The following is a 21,860-nucleotide window of genomic DNA, read 5'->3' on the forward strand; positions in this document are numbered from 1 at the left end:
ACAAACAAGCAAAGCCCTCACATACAGAAGACCAGGGGCCAGAAGGAGGTTGAGCCTCATCTCGTGCTCTGCTGCACTAAGAAGGCCACACCCAGAGCACAGCAGAAGGCATACTGGCATCCGGGAACCCGTCCAGAAGAGACAGTGTGGGAGGATGTTGGAATCCTGGGGGTATGACATGGGTGGGGGTGGACATGACAGCCGCTAGCAACCGCACTAGAGGGAAAGTTCACAGGATGAAGAGTCTGTCTTAGGGCCACTGTGACCTCTGGTGTGTCGCTTCACTTCTCTGAGCCCCTCGGTTTCTTCGGCTGTAAAATGTGGACTGTGGTGCCTGACGCACAGGGTCGTTGGGAGGACTAAATAAGTCCCTAGGCACAAGGGGCCCTCAACAAGAGGCAACTGGGGCCCAGGCCCGTCTCTCCCCTCTTCCTCCACCAGAGGGAGCCTGGGGACCAGGAACGCCTAGCCTGTACCACTCTACCGATCCACCCCCAGTGCTGCAGCCTCTGCCGCTAAACTCCCACCTTGCCTGCCCTGGCTTCCAGCAGCAGCCTTCTCACCCACTCCTTACAAACCCAGAACAGGCCTGGCAAGGGAGTCTCTTCAGCAGCTGTGGTGGCAGCAATGATTACTGCATGAACAAGCCCTCTGGATGCTTGGCTGGGAGGGAGAGTAGAAAGGAGGGAGACACAGCCTTCTCCCCCACACCCCTGCCCCTTGACTCTGCCACTCATCCCAGAGTCAGCTCCTCCTGCTCCAATCCTATAGATACCTAAGGCTTGCCTGGCCTCTCCGAGTTTGGGACCTGGCCAGGTCCTGAAGCCAGGAGACTCATGTGGGTTGGAAAGCTCTAGTGGAAAAATGACAGGTCTCAGACACAGGTGGATGTGGGTTCTAGTCCCAGCTCCATTAGGAACTAGCAGCGTAACCTTGGGCAAAAGCCTTTCATCTTGGGGCCTCAGTTTCCCCATCTCTCAAATGGAGTTGCTAATGCTCACCAGGGCCTTTGGTGAGGCCCAAAAGAGGCAATAACTGATGTGCAAATATTTAATATGTGGCTAGGAGAAATTCAAAGCACTATCTAAACCCCCTTATTAATCCAGTGGGAAATGTGAGGCAAAGAAATCGGACAAACAGCCTGGAGGGTGCACAAAAGAGGGATGGACTGAGAGGCAGGCCTGTGCGGATGGCAGAAGCACAGAGCTCAAGAGCAAATGGGCTTCCAGCCAGCCAAGAGATCCACGTCTGCAGGATGGAGAATCTGAGGGTAATGAAATCCTGGTATCGGGGAAGACCCAGGTCACTTCACTGGGCTTTACACCCAATTCAGGAATGGTGCTTTTTCCAGCTCTTCCTGACACCCACTGGGCCTCTGCCGGACAAGTCCACCCAGCTCCCACCCCCACCTCTTGACAGTCCTCTGCATCACCAGGCAGCCAGGTTGGAAAGTTCTCCCTGATTTACCCCCAAATTTCCCACCGCTCCTGGATCTGCTCTCTGGAGCCACATATAATGAGCCTGTTTCCTCTGTCACAGGCCTGACCACTCCAGAAAAGTCTTCCACAGTCAGGCTCAAGGACCACAGCAGGCTCCAGTCTCCTGCTCCCACCCACCGTAGCCCTCTCCTGAAACAGCTCTGCTTGGTTGATCTGGACCCTTCCTCCAGGGTGGGGCCCCAAGTTGCACACAATCAGTCCACTGGGAATAGGCTCCCAGCAACCACGCCTGGACAGGAGAACCCATCTCCCTGGCCCCGGGACTACTCTGAGGCAGTCCACACTGAAACTCAGCTGAGGGTGCACTGCAGTGGAGCCCAGCCGAGGCCTCAAGCTGCAGCTGCTGCTCCTGGGGCCCAGCCATCTCAACCCAGCACCCCAGCCTGCTGCCTCACCACGGGGGAGTTGCAGAGAGCTGTCTCCCAGCAGATTTCCTGAGGCAGAAGGCTTCCCCACCCCCAGCCCAGCCTCCAAGAGACACTCCACTGGTTGTGGCACATGGTAGGACCAGCTGAGCAGTGAGAGGAGGGGGAAGGCTGTCCATTCGCTAGAAGACTTCAGACTTGCTCTGTAGTGTGGCTGGATTAGTCACAGAACCATCAAATCTAAGCTGGGGGGCCTTAAAGAGCATTCAAGGAAGACAAGATATGGGGGGGACTGATGGCCTGAGAGAGGAAGGGAGTCAGTCAAGGTCACAAAGTCAATCTGCAGCACAGCTGGAAGGGGAACCCAGGTGTCCTAACTCCCAGTTCAGTGCTGTTCTTTCCAACACAGCAAAAGAGAAATCAGGGAGCCTTTAGGGCAGCCCTGTGAGCCTGCATGCCCTTGACTCTCTTAGCCTGACATTTATCCTGACCAGCTCACAGTAGTATCTGCATGGAAGAAGTGGACCCAGCCCATGTCCCACCAACCCAAGGTGTCCCAAATAGGCAGACATACGGACACCAGCAAAGAAACTGGCACTGATCCAACAAGAGAGAAGATCTGTAGGCTTCCCTTCCTGGAAGCTCTTTAATTGGGTGGTGTTTTTCTTGAGGGTGGAGAGGGGGTGCTCTTTGAGGAACTAGCCAAGGGCCTAGCCTCCATCTTTGCTCCCCCATCTTTGCTCCCCTGGCCAGGATGTGCTGCGGTTCCCCTCAGAGGGATGTCTCAGCCTCCAGCAGCCATTCTAGTCCCCACCTGCCTCTCTGGGAAAGGATGGAGCTGAGGCCACCAGAGGAGACAAGATCAGGCCTACACTCAGGACCTGCAGAGGAGACCCAAAGTGGGGGGGGGGGAGACGGGGGCTTTCTTTCCCTTGGGGCTCTGAGGTGACAAAATCACAGATAATAAAAATCCCAAGCAGCACATCCAAAATAAAGAAATAAATGAAAAGCCATCCTCTGGCAAGGGTACAGCTAGGGGGTGAAGAAGTGGAGGGGTGATGACTGCTGTAGGCCCTCACTGGCCACGGTTTTGAGAAAGAAGAGACACCTGCACTCATCTGGCCAAGCCAGGCTGGGGTGGCCAGAGAAGGGGTGTCGGCTGCTTGAGCAGGACCCAGCTTCTCTGACAGTCTGGGACGGGAGAGGAGGACATGGTATCAGGCACTGGCTTCTTACTTTATCAGCCGGACAAGTTGGAGAGGGAACTGGAGGGGAAGAACCGGGGTGAAGGGGGTAGGGGGGAGAGGGGTACAAACACACGTTCCTTACTTTCTCTGGAGGGTTGTGGCCGGGCTGGTGCTGGTACTGGTGCTGTGGCCGCCACCGGCCCCGGGGCTGGAGCTCCTGGATGCGCCACGGCTCAGCTGGCCCCGCTCCCGCGGTGGCCGGGGCCCCACGCCCACCGCAGCTGAATAGCCGGCTTCCTTCTCGCGGCCCGGGTGCGCTGGCACGGTCTCCCGCCCGCCACGCTCGCGACCCAGGGCTGGGTTCTCGTGGTGCAGGTGGCACTGGGCCACGTCGCGCTCGCGGGCTGGGTAGCCGGTAGTGTCCTGGAGCGGGTAGGCGGCGTCCCGCTCCTTGTCCCGATACACTGCCTCCCGGTTCTGGTAGGCGCTGTCCCGGTTCGGGTAGCCCACGTCCCGGGCCGCCTGGTGGAACTGGCTCTCCCGCAGCTCGCGGTGGTGGAACTGGGTCTCGCGCAGGTTCTGGTACTGGCTTTCGCGGCCGGGGCTATCCCGCGCGCCGTGGGGGTCCCGGAGCAGCTCCCCGCGGTGCAGCTGGCTCTCCTCCCTCAGGTCGCGGTTCTCCTGGGTGAGCTGGTCCAACTGGCCCTCCAGTTCTTCAATGCGCCGCCGCTGGGTCTCCAGCAGCTGCTGCTGGCTCTCAATGATGTTGTTCAGCTCCAGCAGGTACTCCACCGCCCGGTTGGGGCTCTCGGATCCCGGACCGCCCGGGGGCCCCGACCCCGCCTCCATCCTGGCGGCCCAGGGGCAGGGGAAGGGGCAGGAGAGCCCGGTCCCCGCTCGCTCACGGCGCCACCCTCCCCCGGGCCCAGCCGGGGGAGGGGGCCGGCGGGACGCGAGGGCGCGCACCGGGCTCGAGGGCCCGGGGGCCCGGGGGGGCCCGGGAGACAGCGCTGGGGCCGGCGGCACGGGGAGCAGGAGCTGAGGCTACCGCTGCCGCCGCCGCCGCCACCGCCACAGCTCAGGAGAACGCGGCCCACGGCGCTCCGCCCGCTGCGGAGTCACTGCGCAGCGCGGCCGCGCGGGACCGCCCCGGCCGCCGGCCCGCCCCCCGCCCCTGCCCCACCCCGCGCGTCCGGCCCGCCCCCGCGCGCCCCACCTGCCGCCGCCACCCGCGCCTGAAGCCGGACCCGACCCGAGACACCCGCGCCAGGTCGGGGCCAGCCCCATCGCAGGCTGCCGGAGAGTTCTCCCTTCCACCGGTCCCAGGGTCTTCACCTAACCAAGGTCTTCAGCCTGACGAAGCCCTCCATCCCAGTCCGTTCCAATATCCCTCGGGTCCTCTCGGACCAAGATCCTCATCTAAGACCTCCCAGGAACCCCCATCGCAGGCAGCCTCCAGGTCCGAGCATCCCACGGATTCCCCATTTCCTGGGTCTGCCAGTCCCAAGTGTCAGATTCCCCATCCCATCCAACACCTGGGCCTCCTATCTCAGGCGACCTTCCTCCCGCCCACATCCCGGGTAGTCCCTGGATCTCTCATTCTAGCCAGTCCCCTGACCATTCCTCCATCCCACCCAGCCCCGTGTCCCTCCAGCCCAGGCAGTCCACATACAGTTCCCCCTTCCCAGGCAGCCCCTGGAACATCACTCCCCTATCCCCACACACAACATCACAGTCATCCCCCACTCCAGCCAGTTCCTAAACTCTCCATCCAAGCCAGCACCCAGATCCCCTAACCCAGTCAACCCCAGGATCCCAAAGGTTAGCCAGTCTCTGGGTCCTCCAACCAAGGAAGTCCCAGGATCCCATCCCAAAAGCTCTGGGACTGCCCATTGCAGCCAATCTTAGGATCAAAGCTTCATTCATTCATTCAACATTCACTTTCCATCCTCCTTTGGAGATGCTCTTCTCCATTCTGTCCATCATCTTCATCCAATGAAACTGTACCCATCCTTCAAGACTTAAATGCCCCCTTCCTGAAGCCAACCTTGATTTCTCTAGCCAGAAGTGCTTGCTCTCTCTCCTCTGGACCTCCCATTGCACTTCTCTACACTTCTCTCATGGCACTTGTGGAACAAGTGGAACCCTACTTTATAGCGCATTGGTTTGTGTTCTTGTTATAGCATGTCAGTTTGTGTTCTTGTTTTATGTCCTCTGCCAGGGTGAGCTCCCTAAAGCCAGAAACATGTCTTCATTCATCTTTGTGAGCAGTTGAGATAGAGGAAAAAGCATACGTTTTACAGTCAGACAAAACTGGATCTAAATTCCACCTTCTCCTCTCTGAACTTCCATTTCCCTATCAATACCACCTGCCTCACAGGAGTGGTCTTGGAAAAAAGCAAGTAAAAACGTTTGGCACAGAAAACACAACCCGGGGAATAGGAGAATATATTTGCAAATGATATATCTGATAAGAGTTTTGTATTCATAATATGCAAAGAACCCCACCCCCCTCTCCACTGTTGTTACAGCCCAACAACAACAAAACAACCCAATTTTGTTTTGAATGGGCAAAGAATTCGAAGAGACATTTCTCCAAAGAAGATGTACAAATGACCATAAGCTCATGAAAAGATGCTCAACATCATTAACCACCAGCAAAATGCAGATCAAAAACCACAATGAGAAAAAAAAAAAAAACACAATGAGCTTTCTGTGCTACCCACAAGGTGTTGTTCTAGATTCCTGTCGTAACCTAAAGGGAAACTTTCATGATTACCAGAGCCCTTGGGGTCCTGCAGATGAAGGAGGGGGCTGTCCTTAAATTCTTTGCAGCAGGAACCCTCTTAGGTGGCACCAACCTTGACTTCCAATCTTGACTTCCAAGTGGAACAGTACATGTACAAACGGAAAAGTGAAGGCATCCACATCTTAAATCTGAAGAGAGCCTAGGAGAAGCTTCTGCTGGTGGCTTTTACCATTGTTGCCATTGAAAACCCGGCTGATATCGGAATACTGACCAGCAAGCTGTGCTAAAGTTTTCTGCTGCCACTGGGGCCACTCCTATTGCTGGCCACTTCATTCCTGGAAGCTTCACTAAACAGATCAAGGCAGCCTCCCGGGAGCCATGACTACTGGTCCCAGGCTGACCACCAGCCTGTCACAGAGGTGTCTTAGGTAACCTGCCTACCATTGCTCTGTGTAACACAGACTCTTCTCTGTGCCCTGTGGACATTGCAATCCCATGCAACAACAAGGGAGCACCTTAGTGGGTCTGCTGTGGTGATTGCTGGACCAGGAAGTTCTTTGTGTGCACGCGTGGCATCATCTCCCATGAGTATCCATGGGAGATCATACCTGATCTCTGTTTAGCAGAGATCCCGAAGACATTGAAAAGGAAGAGCAGGCCACTGCTGAAAAAGCTGTTTAAGGAGGAATTTCAAGGTGAATTTACCGCTCCAGCTCCTGGGTTTACTGTTACTCAACTCAAGATCACAGACTGGTCTGAAGGTGTGCATATGCCCTCAGTGCCTTTCCAGTAGTTCCCTATCAAAGACTGGAGTGCTCAGCCCACCACTGAAGACTGGTCCGAAGCTCCCACTGAATGGATAGGAACAACTAGTGGTGGTCTTAAACTGTTCTTCCACAGGCTCTTAAACAAAAAACGGAAATAAAGTTGTCGAAAAATAGACATCAGCTTCTTTACACACACACACACACACACACACACACACACACACACACACACATCACTTCACACCCATTATGGCAGGTAAAATAAAAAGGACAGACAGAAGTATTGGTGAGCATGTGGAGAAATTGGAACCTTCATTCACTGCTGGTTGGGATGTAAAATGGTGTGGTCACTTTGGAAAACAGTTTGAAATTTTCCTCAAATGTTAAACATAGAGTTACCATATGACCCAGGAATCCTACTCCTAGGTGTATACCCAAGAGAAATGAAAACATATGTCCACACAAAAACTTCCACATGAATATTCATAGCAGCATTATTCATAATAGCCAAAACATAGAAACAAATGTTCATCTAATGATGAATGGGCAAACAAAATATGGTGTATCCACACAATGGAGTATTATTCAGCCATAAAAAGGAATAAAGTACTGATCCATGCTAAAACATGGATGAACCTTAAAAACATTATGCTGTGTTATACTCCATGAGACACAAAAGGCCACATATTATGATTTCACTTATATAAAATTCCAGAATAGGCAAATTCATGGAGACAAAAAGCACAGTGGTGGTTGCCAGGCATGTGTTGGGGAAAGAGGAGTGACTGATAACAGGTATGGGTTTTTTTTGGAGGGAGAATGAAAACATTCTAAAATTAGATTGTGGTGATGGTTGCACAGCTCTGTTAATTAAAAATCACTGAACTGTACATTTTTAAAGGGAGAATTTTATGATATGTGAATTTTATCTCAATAAAGCTGGTTTTAAAAAAAAACCCAAATACCTTGCACAGAGTATAGCACATAACAGCAACTACAGTAATAATAACTAACACATCTATGGAGCTTACCATGTGCCAGGCACTGTGCTAGGCATTTTACATGTATGAGCTCACTTACTCCTCATGACAATCCAATGAGGTAGGCAGTGCTATTAGTCCCATGTTACAGGTAGGGAAACCCAGAGGTTGAATTGACTTGCCCAGAGGCATAGCCTGGATGCTCAGATGTTTCCATCTCGCTTCTTTGTACCTTTCCTCAGTACTTTATATAAAAAAGGTACCCATAAGTGTTAAATTAATATATGCATCAAATACTTCTATGTATCCAGTGATCACTTACAGAATATTTATTATGTAATAGGCAATACCTGCATTATCATCTTTATCCTTGCTTCTCCCATTCAGATTCCCTGTGGGGTATAGGGAAAATGGGTACAAAGGTTCATTCACAAAATACTTATTGCATGTCTGCCACGTGTCAAGCACTATTCTAGACGCTGAGGATATAGCAGTGAACAAAGTAGACAACAATCCCTAACCTCATGGAGCTGACATTCTGGTGGGTTAGACAGACAATAAACACAAAATATAGAAAGCAGGTTGGATAGTTTACTAGATTGAATAGTATCCCCTCGAAACTTGAGGTCCACCTTGTGACTGCAATCTTATTTGGAAATAAAGGTCTTTGCAGATGTAATCAAGTTAAGGCGAGGTCATACTCTTTTAGTGTGTGTCCTAATCCAATGACTGGTGTCCTTATAAAAAAAGGGAAATTTGGACATACACACACACACACACACACACACACACACACACACAGACACGAGGAGAATGACCTGTGAAGAAAGAGGTAGAGATTGGAGTCTACAAGCCAAGGAATGCCAAGGATTGCCAGCAATCACAAGAAGGTGGGAAGAAACAAGGAGGGATTCTTCCTTAGAGACTTCAGAGAGAGCATGGCCCTGGCAACACCTTGATTTCTAACTTCTAGCCCTTGCAACTGTGAGAGATTAAATTTCCATTGTTTTAAGTCACCCAGTTTGTGGTAGTTTGTTACAGCAGCCCCAGGAGACTAACACAGATGATGATAGATGCTCTGGAGAAAGACAACACGGGAAAGGATGACAGAGAGCCCTGGGTGAATCAGACATAGCTTATGCCTCAGAGAGCTCCCCATCTAGTCAGAGAGCTATGACCCTAAGTCACAAACAGGACCAACAAGACAATGTGTAAAGTGCCAGAGTGGAGGCACCAGGACTGGGGTGCTGGGAGGTCTTTATGAATATGAAGTTGTTTGAACTGAGCTTAGGATTTCAACAGGTGGAAGTGGTAGAGCGGAGAAATACCTGTTGAAGGGAACCACGTGTGGTGGGAGAAAACGAGCAGTCAGTAAAACAGTGTGTATTTAGGGAACCACACACAGTTTGGTTGAAGAGAGCACAAGAGATGCATGCATGAGCAGGTGTGTGTGTGTGTGTGTGTGTGTGTGTGTGTGTGTGTGTGTGTGTGTGTGTTGTAAGGGATAGGAGGTAGTGGGAAGACATGGCTTGATTTAGCTTGGAGAAGGCTCCATTGCCAAGCTGAAGCATCTGGACCTTTTCTTATAGGCAATGAAAAGTCATGGAATATTTTTGAGCGAGAGCAACATGGTAGGCAGGGAGGGGGTCCACATGGATATTATATGTACCAAATAATACACACTACAAGGTGAGTTTTGTGTTGGTTCATTGTTGTTTAGCAGAGACTGTGGTACTACCCTTTTTTCCCCTTGCCTGCTGGCTCCCAGAGTCATTTCCAAGAAGCCTCAACCCCTGGTGTGATTGTTCCAATTCCCCTTACCCTAGAGCTGGCTTTGCCAAGGAATATGGAGCTTGAGCAGGAAAGAACCCTGAAAACTACATCTCACCACTGCCAGTGGCCAGTCAACAAGAACTCATCATGATAATGAAAGCCAGAAAATATTTTCTTCAGATGCAAAGGTGGCATCTGTTCAAATTGGTTTTTCCTATTGCGTTCTCACAGCTCTGTCCATAAACAGATATTCTGTTATACTGGTTAGCTGCCAGACATGAAACAGGAAAATCAAAATTAAAAAAAAAAACAATCATTGGTTTTTCCATCAAATCATTGGTTTTTCCATCAAAGAGTTTACAGTCCAGGGGCACCTGGGTGTCTCAGTTGGTTAAGCATCCAACTCTTGATTTCAGCTCAGGTCATGATCTCACAGTTCATGAGTTTGAGTACCGCATCGGGCTCTGTGCTCACAGTGCAGAGCCTGCTTCAGATCCTTTGTCTCCTTCTCTCTCTGCCCTTCCCCCATTCTCTCTCTCTCTCTCTCTCTCTCTCAAAAATAAATAAATGTTAAAAAATAACTTTAAAAAAGTTTACAGTCCACAACATCAGAGTTGAAGTGACCAAAGAGATTAATTCATTTTTCACATGAGAACACTGAGGACCCAAGAGAAATGATTTGCACATTTTTGCTGTGCGATCGCTAGGCTGCAATTCCTTACTTGGGCTAGTTCCTGAGGTCTGGTGTCCCAAAGAGTCTTAACATTGCAGACTTTAAAGAGCAGAATGGTAGGAAAGTGACCATCTTCAAGGAGCATAGGAGAATGAAAAAGGAAAGGAAAAGGAAGTCTCTCATCTCTGTGGGGTTCCCTAAAGAGATATCGGTGCTTGAAACTGAGACAGCATTTAGCTAATCAGTTAATCATCCTTCCAGCCCTCTTTCCCCTATTGGGGGAAGGGGCAAGATTTATCCAAAGTACCTGTCAGTCCTGAACAGTCTAACAGAAGGCACTCCGAATAGGCTAGTCTGGAGTTTTGTTTCAGGAAAAATTTTCTCTCTGAAGATGATTTGTAAGCTTGATCCTGTCAGAACATAAAACCACATAACCCAATGTGTTTCCAAATTTGTCCTAGCTGCCATAAAACTTTGAGCCAAATTCAGAGTCCAATTATAATCCAGTTCATTTTAGGTACCTGGCAACATCTATTCGTGCTTCCTTTACATGGTCTCTGGTCTGTTTTCTTCCACATTTTTATCCCTAATTGTCTTTCTTTCATGTTGTAACCGATGAGCCTCCTAATATCCTCTTTAAAGTAGGCGGGATATAAATCTTACATAAACTAAACTATATTTACAGATGCAAAGGGGATTTGAACTAGCGAAGAACATTTGAAGGAACAGATGATATTTGGCCTAGAAGAGAGCAGACTTATGAAGACATGATTACTGGCTTCAAATATCCAGCAGGCTGTCAAGAGGGCAATGTGGTGAAATTATTATGCTTAGCTCAAAAGGGCACAACCAGAAGTAATGGGTGAAAATTACAGAGAGACAAATTCCCTGAGAAAACAAACCTCTTACAGGCAAAGCTTAGTAAAAATGGTGAGTTCATTGCTGGAGGTCTTCAAATAGTGGCTGGACAGCCTAATTCTGAGGGTCTGTTGCAGAGGGAATGGAAACATTGGATGGAGGGGTTGGATAAGATGATTTTAAAGGCCCTTTCCAGTCCTAATAGATGCAAAATGCAGCTCTAGGTGTAGAAAAGAAGACAGGAGAGAGGGGGGCCAAGTGGGGAAAGGAGACAGGAAAGAAAGAAACTGAAGTTCATCAAATGCTAGAACATTCTAGTTAAAAGCAGCAAACCCTAACTGCTTCTGAGATGCTTGCAAAGGGGAGAGTGGTCCAGAAACAGAATCCCAGGCTGCATTTCCCCAGTCCTATTCCATGTGACTCCTATGCGGCAGGAGAAATGAAAACATCAGCTCCATTGCTCCCACTGCTGTTATTCAGGAAAGAGCACATCAAGACTGTTAGAGCTGGAAGGAGACTTAGAGGTGATATAATCCCAACCCCTCATTTTAGAACTGGAGACAAAGAGGCCCAGAGAGTGGAAGGGGCCTGTCTACCTGTCAGCCACTTCACCGACCATGCGCTGCTGAAGGGCAGAGACCTTTTTTTGTTTACCTTTTAATCCCCCAACTGGACCTGGCTGCAAGTCCTTGCACATAGTGAATGCACAGGAAATCTTTAGAAAATCAAACTGAATTGCCCAGAACAGCTGGAAGCAGAAGCTAGGTCTTTTGACACCCTCACCCCCAGCCCACGATGCTTTCCATGACAAAAATTTTATCCAATTCAATTCAACAGACATTGATTTGGCATATCCGTGTGCCAAGACTGGAGCTATAGCAAGAGATGAACAAGAGGCAGGCTGTGCCCTCAAGGAGCAAATAGTTCCTCCTGAGAGCTGGGCTCTTCCCCTCTTGGGCCCTGCACACCTGCTGTTCTTTTGGCATGGAAAAGCTCTTTTTGCTGCCTTTGCCTACTTACCGCCTATTCAGCCTTCAGATCTTAGTTCAAATGTCAGTTACTCAGCAGCACCGTCTCTCACTCCCGGATGAGGCAGATCCCTCTGATACACACTTTCAGGGAGTTGTTTTCCTTTCTTGAACTTAGCAAGTATGTAATTACATATTGATTTGTGCGGTTCTTTGTTTGCTTTCCCCCTGCCTCCTTCAGTAGACTGTTAGCTCTACAAGGGCAGATACTCCGTCTGTTTTGCTCCCCACTGTACCACGAGTCTGGCAAAAAGCCTGGGACATGGTAAGTAAGCAATAAGCAATCCGTGTTTGTTGAATACATGAATCAACAATCTAATGGAGTATACAGATAGATCAATTATAACAACAATTCAACATGATAAGGGATAGAAGGTAATACAGAAATCAATTCCGTAGGAGGGAGGAAGCCAGCTCTTGCATCAACGGATCTGGCATTGTAGAATATGTACACTGCCAGATAATCAAAGCAGGGGGCCAACAGCATAGCCTTGAGAAGGTGCCTGTTGGGGGCGCCTGGCTGGCTCAGTTAGTAGAGTATGGGACTCTTGATCTTGGGGTTGTGAGTTCAAGCCCTCACATTAGGTGTAGAGATAGAAAGAAGGAAAGAAAGAAAGAAAGAAAGAAAGAGGAAAGAAGGGAGGAAGAAAGAAAAGAAAGTGTCTCTTGTGTTCTGACAAACCAAAGATGTGTGTAGCATCTATTTCCCCATTACCCAGAGAAGCAGGGTAGTTCTGCCACAGTGGGACAGACTAGGCATCTGAGTACCAGGCACAATTGGCAAAATCTGACCACATGGGGTTGGTAAGACCAAAAGGACGCCCCTGGGATTCAAAATCCACAGATCTCTCTGTTGCTCAGTGATGTTCTCTATAGGAGAAAGATCCACAGGATTGGCTGGTCCTGGAATGAGGGGGCAGTTCTACACCTATTGGGTGGGGGAAGACCTACTCCCAGGCGTAAGAGAGTGTTGCCCTCTAGTGGTAATAATGATGATAAAGATCATGATCATGATCATGATAATAACAAGTAGTGGATGTGGTCCTTGTTAGGGAAACTGACCATCCCAGTTTGCCTGGGGGACTGTTTCACCACCCAAGTTCCACTTCCCAGGGAACGTCTGAGTCCCAGGTAAACAGTTGGTCATCCTACTCCTTGATGGTGTTCGATGCACTGTGCATACACATGATCTCATTAGATGGTTCAAAACCCCCAAGGCCAGGAATCAGGATTCAGGTTCCAGAGATCTGTAGAGCTTTAATTATCCAGCTTGATTTCCAGATGAGAAAAGAAAGCCCAAGAGAAGTAAATTCCTTGTTCAACATCACATTACAAATTTATAGCAGAAGTGGGATCAGCAGGTACATGTCCAGACTCCCTGCCACTGCCTGGCATGCCCTTGCCTGCTTTATTAGTTTGTCTAGGTCCCATATCCTCCAGGAGGCCTTTCCTAAACTACCCACCTCTCAATCATTTCAGAAGGCTTTCCCTGAAACACTCATCTGACACTTAGCATGTGCTATAAGTATTGCATTATTTTTTAATGCTTTAAATATATAACTGGAAAAAAAAGGAAAGTTCCTTGGCCTCACACCCCCAACCCCCCAGAGGTACTGGGGAGGAGAGCAGCCACTGGGCATGAATCTCAGGTGTGCCTATAGTTTGTTCAGGGCCCTAAGGAAAAGGCATTTGGCACTGCAGAGCAAGGAAAGAAACAGGATTTTGCAATTACCAGGTGGGATGGATTTTAGAGTCAAGAGCTGAGCAGAGGTGAGAATGAATCCCTGCATCCTTAAGAGGAAAAGAGAGTGAGAGCCTTCCTTGCTCCAGTGATATCATCAGGGAAATAGGTCCTTGTTTCTTGCTACCAGAACTGCGGTGTCCTTTGGTGCTCTCCTGGTCCCTGACAAGGACCCCCCAGATCAGCTCTTGCCTCTCTCTTCCACGGAGACAAATTTGCAAACTCCCACATCTCTGTGGAAACGGCAGAGAGCAGGAGAGAAGAAAAAAGGAGAAAAATCCACCCACATGCCAACAAACTGGAAAAAAAATAACCCAGGCCTTGTCTCACTCAGCTGTTGGCTTGCTGCTCCCTCCCACTGTGATGGCTGCTTCTGCCTCCTGGACAGGGACCTGGCTCAGTGCAGCCTCCCTTCCCATCCTGAGCTGACTTTTGTCAATACCCCTCCCCCAATCTCAGCTATGAGAAGGAGGGTCCTATAGCCTAGGGATAGAAAATGTGGAAGGAAGGACTGACGGGGCCACCAAATGCTTGTGGCCAACTACAAACTCAGTTCCCATCACTGTCCCCCAAACCATGCAGGGGACCATCCTCCCATCCCGGGGAGAGAAGTCAAGGAGCTCTGTCCCACCAGGCAACTTCTCCCTCAGATGCTGTCCCCTGCCCATTTTCCCTGCTGCCTCTCTCTACCATTTCATTTTTTGGCTCTGTTTTTAGTCTAAGTCCCTCTATTCCAACCTTTTTGTGCCCTATCCTTTCTTCACCTTTTGCCCAGTTCTGGGCATCATACATTTTTTTTTTAAACCAACAAAATAAAGTGTGCTGATAGGAAAGGAGGGCTCTGGAAATCACTATTAGAAACTGTTAAGGAGGGGCGCCTGGGTGGCTCAGTCGGTTAAGCGGCCGACTTCGGCTCAGGTCACGATCTCGCACTCTGTGAGTTCGAGCCCCGCGTCGGGCTCTGTGCTGACAGCTCAGAGCCTGGAGCCTGTTTCAGATTCTGTGTCTCCCTCTCTCTCTGCCCCTCCCCTGTTCATGCTCTGTCTCTCCCTGTCTCAAAAATAAATAAACGTTAAAAAAAGATTAAAAAAAAAAAAGAAACTGTTAAGGAAAATAGAGATGTTTAGCCTATAGGAGAGAGGATATGGACTCCTATAGGAATCATGGAAAGATGGAACAACAAGAAGTTTTTTGGATAACTTTGTCTAACCCTTCACTTTTCAGCTGAGGTGACTGAGGCCCAGAGAGGGAAGAAGACCTGGGCTCTCAGGCAGAAGAGGGGACAGCTTTGGTTTGTGGGCCTCCAGAAAGCAGAAGGAGGATGAGTGGGTGAAAGATATGAGAAAGTAGATTTAAATGACAGTTTTGTTTCTTCCTTCCAATTCCTTACTCCTGTTATTTTTTTTCCTTGTCTTACTGTTCAGGATCTCCAGTTCAATGCTGAACAAAAGGGACAATAATGGGCATTTTTGTTTTGTTATTCATCTTAAAGGGAAGTTTTTCAATGTTTCACCATTATATATGTTTGCTGTAGGATTTTGGAGAATGCTTTTTATCAGGTTAAGGAAGTTCCCTCTTATTCCTAGTATGCTAAAATATTTTTTTCTTACTAACAGGTGTTAAATTTTATCAAAGTCTTCCTCAGCATCTTTTATAATGATCATGGTTTTTTTATTTTCTAATCTGTTTATGTGGTCAAGAATGCAGTATTTAGCTCAAGAGAAATATGAAGTTTCTAACATACAAAACCACCCACAGAGGCATTGGCTGCCTCATAGATCAAAGTAGTCAGCTCCAAGTCACTGGAAATGTTCAGGAGATAGTTTCAGGCATTCAATAAATATTTAGGTACCAGGGTCTGCTCCAGATGTAGACAACTCAGTAGTGAAGAGGGCCCAAGCTCTCCTGGTGCTCACATTTTAGAGAAAAGATGATAGATACAAACAAGCAACAAATACAAGAACAAGATCATTTCAAAAAGTAAAAGTGCTTTGAAAACAAATGGAAAAAACTGTACAAAGGCAGTGTGACTGGGTAGGGATGGGGAACAAGATTAGAGAGTCAGAGAAGGTGTCTCCAAGGAGGTGACAGTGAAGGCAATATTGAATGGTAAGAAGGCAGTCATTTCATGAAGGTCCAGAGGCATGGCATCCCAGGCAGGGTGAAACACAAAGGTAAAGGCCCTAAGGTGGGGATGAGTTTGGTATATTCAAGGGACTTCAGGAAGAAGTCTCACTAGAGAGACCAGGGAGACTGGTACTAGATGAGGCAGGAAAGAAGTTCTGGAGCAAGACCGTGTAGGGTGTATTTGTCATAAAAAGAATGAAATCTTGCCATTTGCAACAACATGGATGGATCTAGAGGGTATAATGCTAAGTGAAATAAGTCATCCAGAGAAAGACAAATACCATATGATTTCATTCATATATGAAATTTAAGAAACAAAACAAACAAGGGAAAATAGAGACAGACAAAAAACCAGACCCTTAAATACAGAGAATGAACTGGTGTTTGCCAGAGGAGAGGTGAATAGAGAGATGGTGAAATGGTAAAGATGAAGAGAACACTTATCTTGATGAGAACTGAGTAATGTATACAATTGTTGAATCACTATATTGTACACTTGAAACTAATATAACACTGTATGTTAATTATCCTTGAAGTAAAAAAAAATAAATTAATTAAAGAAAGACTGTGTAGGATCATGCCAGCCATGTGAAAGCGTTTAGAATTTTTTCAAGTTTATATATTCATTTCGAGAGAGAGAGAGAGCAAGAAAGAGAGAGTGAGCACAAATGGGGGAAGAGCAGAGAGGGAGGCAGAGAGAGGGGCAGAGAGAGAGAATCCCAAGCAGTCTCTGCACTGTCAGCACAGAGCCCAATGTGGGGCTAGAACTCACCAACTGTGAGATCATGACCTGAGCTGAAGTCACACGCTTAACCGACTGAGCCACACGGGCACCCTGAAAGTGTTTAGATTTATTGTCAGTTCAGTGAAAAGCTAATGGAGACTTTGAGCTGGGAGTGATATGATCTATGATCATTCTGTGTGAGGTGAGGAGAATGGATTATAGTGAAGGCAAAACTGGAAACAGGTAGACAAGTTAGGAGGCTGATTATGAAACCAGTTAGGAGGTCCAGGTGAGAGACCATGATAGTTTGGGCTATGATAGTGATGGTGAAGCAAGTTAAGTAGACATATTTGGGATATGTTTTTACCTGAACATCATTATTAATCAACTTGATCTCATTGGCATTTATAGACTACTCCATCCAACAGCAGAGTGCACATTCTTCTCTAGACTGCAGTGAACACTCACCAAGATAGACCATGTTCTGGTCCATAAAACACATTTTAGCAAATTTAAAAGAATAGAAACCATACAAAGTGGGGCGTCTGGGTGGCTCAGTCAGTTAAGCATCCACCTCTTGATTTCAGCTCAGGTCATGATCCTGAGTTCCTAAGATTGAGCCCCACGTTGGGCTCCCAAGCTGACAGTGCAAAGCCTACTTGGGAGCCTGCCTCCCTCTCTTTCTGCCCCCCCAAAATAAATAAATAAACATTAAAAAAAGAAATAATACAAAGTATGCTCTCAGACTACAATGGAATTAAATTATAAATCAATAACAGAAAATAGCTGGAAAATCCCCAAATGTTTTGAAATTAAACAATGCATTTCTAAATAATGCATGGGTCAAAGAAGAAGTCTCAAGAGAAATTTTAAAATATTTTGAGTTAAATGAAAATGAAAATATAATTTATCAAAATTTATAGGATTGTAGAAAATCCCGAGCAATCTACACACATTCATACACCCACACCCATACACACAACCTTCTGGAACTAATGAGGACATACATAGCAAGGTTGCAGATACAACTTCAATATGCAAAAATCGATTACTTTCTTATTATACGAGCAATGAAAAAGTAGAATTTGAACTTTTAAGAAAATAGTACTACTTCCAGCAGCTGCAAAGCAATGAAATACTTAGGTGTAAATATAACAAAATATTGCACAGGATCTTAATGTGAAAAACTACAAAACACAAGTAAAAGAAACCAAAGATCTAAATAAATGGAGAGATATTCCATGTTCATGGATAGGAAGACTCAGTGTTGTTAAAAATGTCAGTTCTTCCCAACTTGATCTATAGATTTAACATAATTTCAGTTAAAATACAACCAAACTATTTTGTAGCTATAAACAAAGTGATTCTAAAGTTTATATGGAAAAGCCAATGACCTAGCACAACCAAAATGATACTGAAGAACAAAGTAGGAGAATTCATACTACCGATTTCAAGATAGCTACAGTACTATAAAGTTACAGTATATAAGGCAGTGGTATTAAAAGAAAGAATAGACACATAGATCAATGGAACAAAATGAAATATATTTTAAAATAGAGCCCCCAAACTTGTTGATGGATGTACAGGATGAAGAAAAGAAGAGAATCAAGAAGGACCATCTGTATGAGATGAGAGGAAGATTGGGTTAGATCATTTAAAAAAATCCTTCCAAACTTAAGTTTTAATAAAGATTTGTAAGGTCTATGATTCCTTGGCCTGCCCCACATATTTCTCCTAACACACTACAACTATACTTGTGGCTGGTGTCTCCCTACTTACAGATCCCACACCTCCAAGCTCAGGCTTCCCACTCCCCTTTCCTCTTTGGAGGGGTTACTGGCAGCTCTCTGCAAGTGGGAGCCAATGAACAGGGTGAAGCTGCCTCTAGTCTTGGTTTTAAGAGGCTTCAAGCTATGTGTATCAAAGATCCGGTTACCCTATAATTATGTGTTAGTGAAGCATGAGGGAGGAGCTGGAAAAGGGAAAGGCGAAGGGAAGGAGAATGAGGAAAAGAGTTTTGGAGAAGATGAAGAAAGAGAGACCGTGAGAGGAGAAAAGGAAATGAATAAATGATCTGTTGGCAGAAAGTGGGGAGAGGAGCAGGACACAATAGCACACAGGAGCCCCTAGGAATAGGGTGCATTCAGCCCTGCTAGCCTCAGCCCATTTCCTCAGCAAAATCCCCTCCCTATTTGCAGCCCTAAGAGAGCAAAGAGACTGTAATACAGAAATGATCCTCTGTAGTGACTACATCCGGTCAGAGTGGAGGGGTGGATGAAGAGAAATAGGCGGAGTTAGAGCAATGTGCTTAACTTTCTGTCAAGTCACAGACCTGCTTGAAAATGTGATGAAAGCTATGGTCTGCACACTCTCCCAGAAAAAATGCTAATGCACATAATTGTACCAAATTTTGCCTGCAATTCAGCATGTTCATGGATTTTCTAAAACCCCCTAGGGTCCATGAACCTCTGTGTAGAATCTCTGAATAAGAGAATACTTAGGAGGTGAAAACCAACACTATTAGTAAATGGATTGCATATGGTAGTTAAGGGAGTGAGTCAAAGAAGAAGCCTGGATTTATGGCTGAGGTTGCTGGGTAAATGATGGAATGATTCACTGAGACAGAGAACACCCAAAGAAGAATGGTTTCAAAGGGAAAATGCCGAATTCAATTTTAAGTGGCTGTGGGATATCCAAGGGGAGATATTCAGGAAGCAGTTGGATATATGGATCTGGAGTTCAGGAAAGAAATGTAGGCAGGAGCTATAGAGTTGGGAGCAATCAGTATGTGGATGGTTAAGGCCATAGGAATGGATGAGATCACCTACTGTGACTGTACAGAGTAGGAAAAGAAAAGGGCCTTGGACATAACTCTATCAGACACCAACATTTGAGGAAAGGATAGAGGGAGAGGGGCCTACAAAAAGGACCAAGAAGTCGTGGCCAAAGAATAAAGAATAGAATAAGGAGAGTGTGGTGTCGCATAAATCAAGGGCAAATAATCCTCCAAATGGAGGGAAGGGTCAACATGCCAAATATTACATGAAACAAAGTCTGAAAAACATCCATTAGATTTAGCAACAAGGTCACTAGTAGTCTTGCAGAGAACAGGGAGTGATGGGGGTGGATGGCAAATTACAATGGGTTAAGAAAGAAGGAGTGGGGAAAAAAAAAGAAGGAAGGAGTGGAATGCAAAATGCAATGAGTTAAGATGTGACTGCAGGGAAAAAAAAGATTAAAAAAGAAAAAAGTGAACAGGAGGTGAGGAAGTATATGGACAGCAAGTGCAGACAACATTCTTAAGCTGTTTGCCTATGGCAGAGAGCAGAGAAATAGGGTAGAAGCTAGAGAGTAATGCACTGAGGCATTGTTGTTGCTAATTTAATTTAATTTAATTTAATTTAATTTATTTAATTTATTATTTTTGGTGAGGACTTTTAAGTTCTACTTTCTTAGCTAATTTCAATTACACAAAACAGCATTGTCAACTCTAGACACTATGTTATACATTAGCTCCTCAGAATTATTCATCTTATAGCTAAATGTTTTTACCCTTTTACCAAACTCTCCCCATTATCCCCACCCCCCAGCCCTTGGCAACCACTTTTCTACTGTCTGTTTCTTTGGGTTTGATTCTTTTCTTTTAGATTCCACACATTGCATGATACCATGCAATATTCTTCTCTGTCTGGCTTATTTAACTTAGCATAATGCCCTCAAGGTCCATCCATGTTGTCACAAATAACAGGATTTCCTTCTTTTGCATAGCTAAATAATAGTCTGAATATCTATATGAATATATAATATGTGGATATATATCACACGTTCTTTATCCATTCATCCTTTGATGGACTTTTAGGTTCGTTCCATATGTTGGCTATTGTGAATGATGCTGTAATGAACATGTGAGTGCAAGTATCTCTTTGAAGCTCTGTTCTTAGTTCCTATGGATATATACCTGGAAGTGGAATTGCCGGATCATATGGTAGTTCAAGTTTTAATTTTTTTACGTTTATTTATTTTGAGAGAGAGAGAGAGAGGGAGGGAGGGAGAGAGAGCATGCATGCACTCGCAAGTGGGGGAGGGGCAGAGAGAGAGGGAGAGAGAGAATCCCAGAGCCCAATGTAGGGCTCAAACCCACAAAACTGTGAGATCATGACCTGAACCAAAATCAAGAGTTGGACGTTTAACGGACTGAGCCACCTGGGAGCCCCCAAGTTTTAATTTTTTGAGAAACCTCCATACTGTTTTCCACAGTGGCTGCACCAATTTGCATGCCCACCAACAGTGTGCAAGAATTCCCTTTTCTCCATGTCTTTGCCAACACTTTTGTCTTTTTTATGATAGCCATTCTAAGAGGTGTGAAGTGATATCTTATTGTGATTTTGATGTACATTTCCTTGATAATCAGTGACGCTGAACACTTTCATGTGCCTGTTGGCCATTTGTATGTCTTTGGAAAAATGTTCATTCGATTTCTCTGTTCATTTTTAATCTTATTGTTTGGGTTTTTGCTATTGAATTATATGAGTTCTTTATATATTGTGAATATTAACCATTATCAGATATATTATTTGCAAATATTTTCTCCCATTCCGCCCTTTTCATTTGGAAAAGGTATACAGCATAATGACTTTCCTTTGCTGTGCAGAAGCTTCTTAGTTTGATGAGGTTACACTTGTTTATTTTTGCTTTTGTTACCTTTGCTTTTGGTGTCAAATCCAAAAAATCATTGCCAAGACCATTGTCAACTAGCTTGCCCCTTATGCTTTCTTCTATAATTTCAGGTCTTAATATCCAAGCCTTTAATTCATTTTCAGTTGATTTTTGGGTATGTTGTAAGATAGGGGTCCAATTCATTATTTTGAATGTGTCTGTCCATTTTTCCCAATACCATTTACTGAAGGGATTATCCTTTTCCCATGTGTATTCTTGGCTCCTTTGTCATAAATTAATTGGCCATATATGCATGGATTTATTTCTGGGCTCTCTATTCTTTCCACTGATCAATGTGTCTGTTTTCATGCCAATACTATACTGCTTTTTTCCAGTTTTATTGAGATAGAATTGATATACAATACTGTATAAGTTTAAAGTGTACAGAATAATGACTTGGCATACATACACTGCAAAATGATTAAGTTTAGTTAACATAAGTTAACTAGAATAGCTAACATCCATCACCTCATATAGTTACAAAAAAAGGTTTTTTTCCTTGTGATGAGAACTTTTAGGATCTGAGAGCATATTGCTTAGATTACTATAGTTTTGTAATGTAGTTCAAAATGAGGAAATATGATGCTTCCAGCTTTGTTGTTTATCAAGATTGCTTTGGCTATTCAGGATCTTTCATGGTTCCAACAAATTTCTGTATTGCTTGTTCTATTTC

At 45.9% G+C, this 21,860-nt stretch overlaps 1 protein-coding gene across 3 annotated transcripts in view; it reads right to left on the reverse strand.

The window, feature by feature from the left end:
* IQSEC2 (IQ motif and Sec7 domain ArfGEF 2) overlaps positions 1–4,167 on the reverse strand; it is a 78,124-nt gene extending 73,957 nt beyond the window's left edge. For 2 of the 3 annotated variants that reach the window (XM_081793129.1, XM_081793132.1), the window contains exon 1: positions 3,194–4,166. In XM_081793129.1, coding sequence (XP_081649255.1) covers positions 3,194–3,900 — 707 coding nt within the window. In that variant the 5' untranslated portion in view covers positions 3,901–4,166. Of the gene's footprint in view, positions 1–3,193 lie in introns of all 3 variants that reach the window. The other variant, XM_081793128.1, reaches the window with a different exon arrangement.
* Between the last annotated feature and the right edge of the window lie 17,693 nt (positions 4,168–21,860).

Source organism: Panthera onca, chromosome X, assembly GCF_046562875.1.
Source record: "Panthera onca isolate mPanOnc1 chromosome X, mPanOnc1 haplotype 2, whole genome shotgun sequence".
In the NCBI taxonomy this organism is placed as follows: Eukaryota; Metazoa; Chordata; class Mammalia; order Carnivora; family Felidae; genus Panthera; species Panthera onca.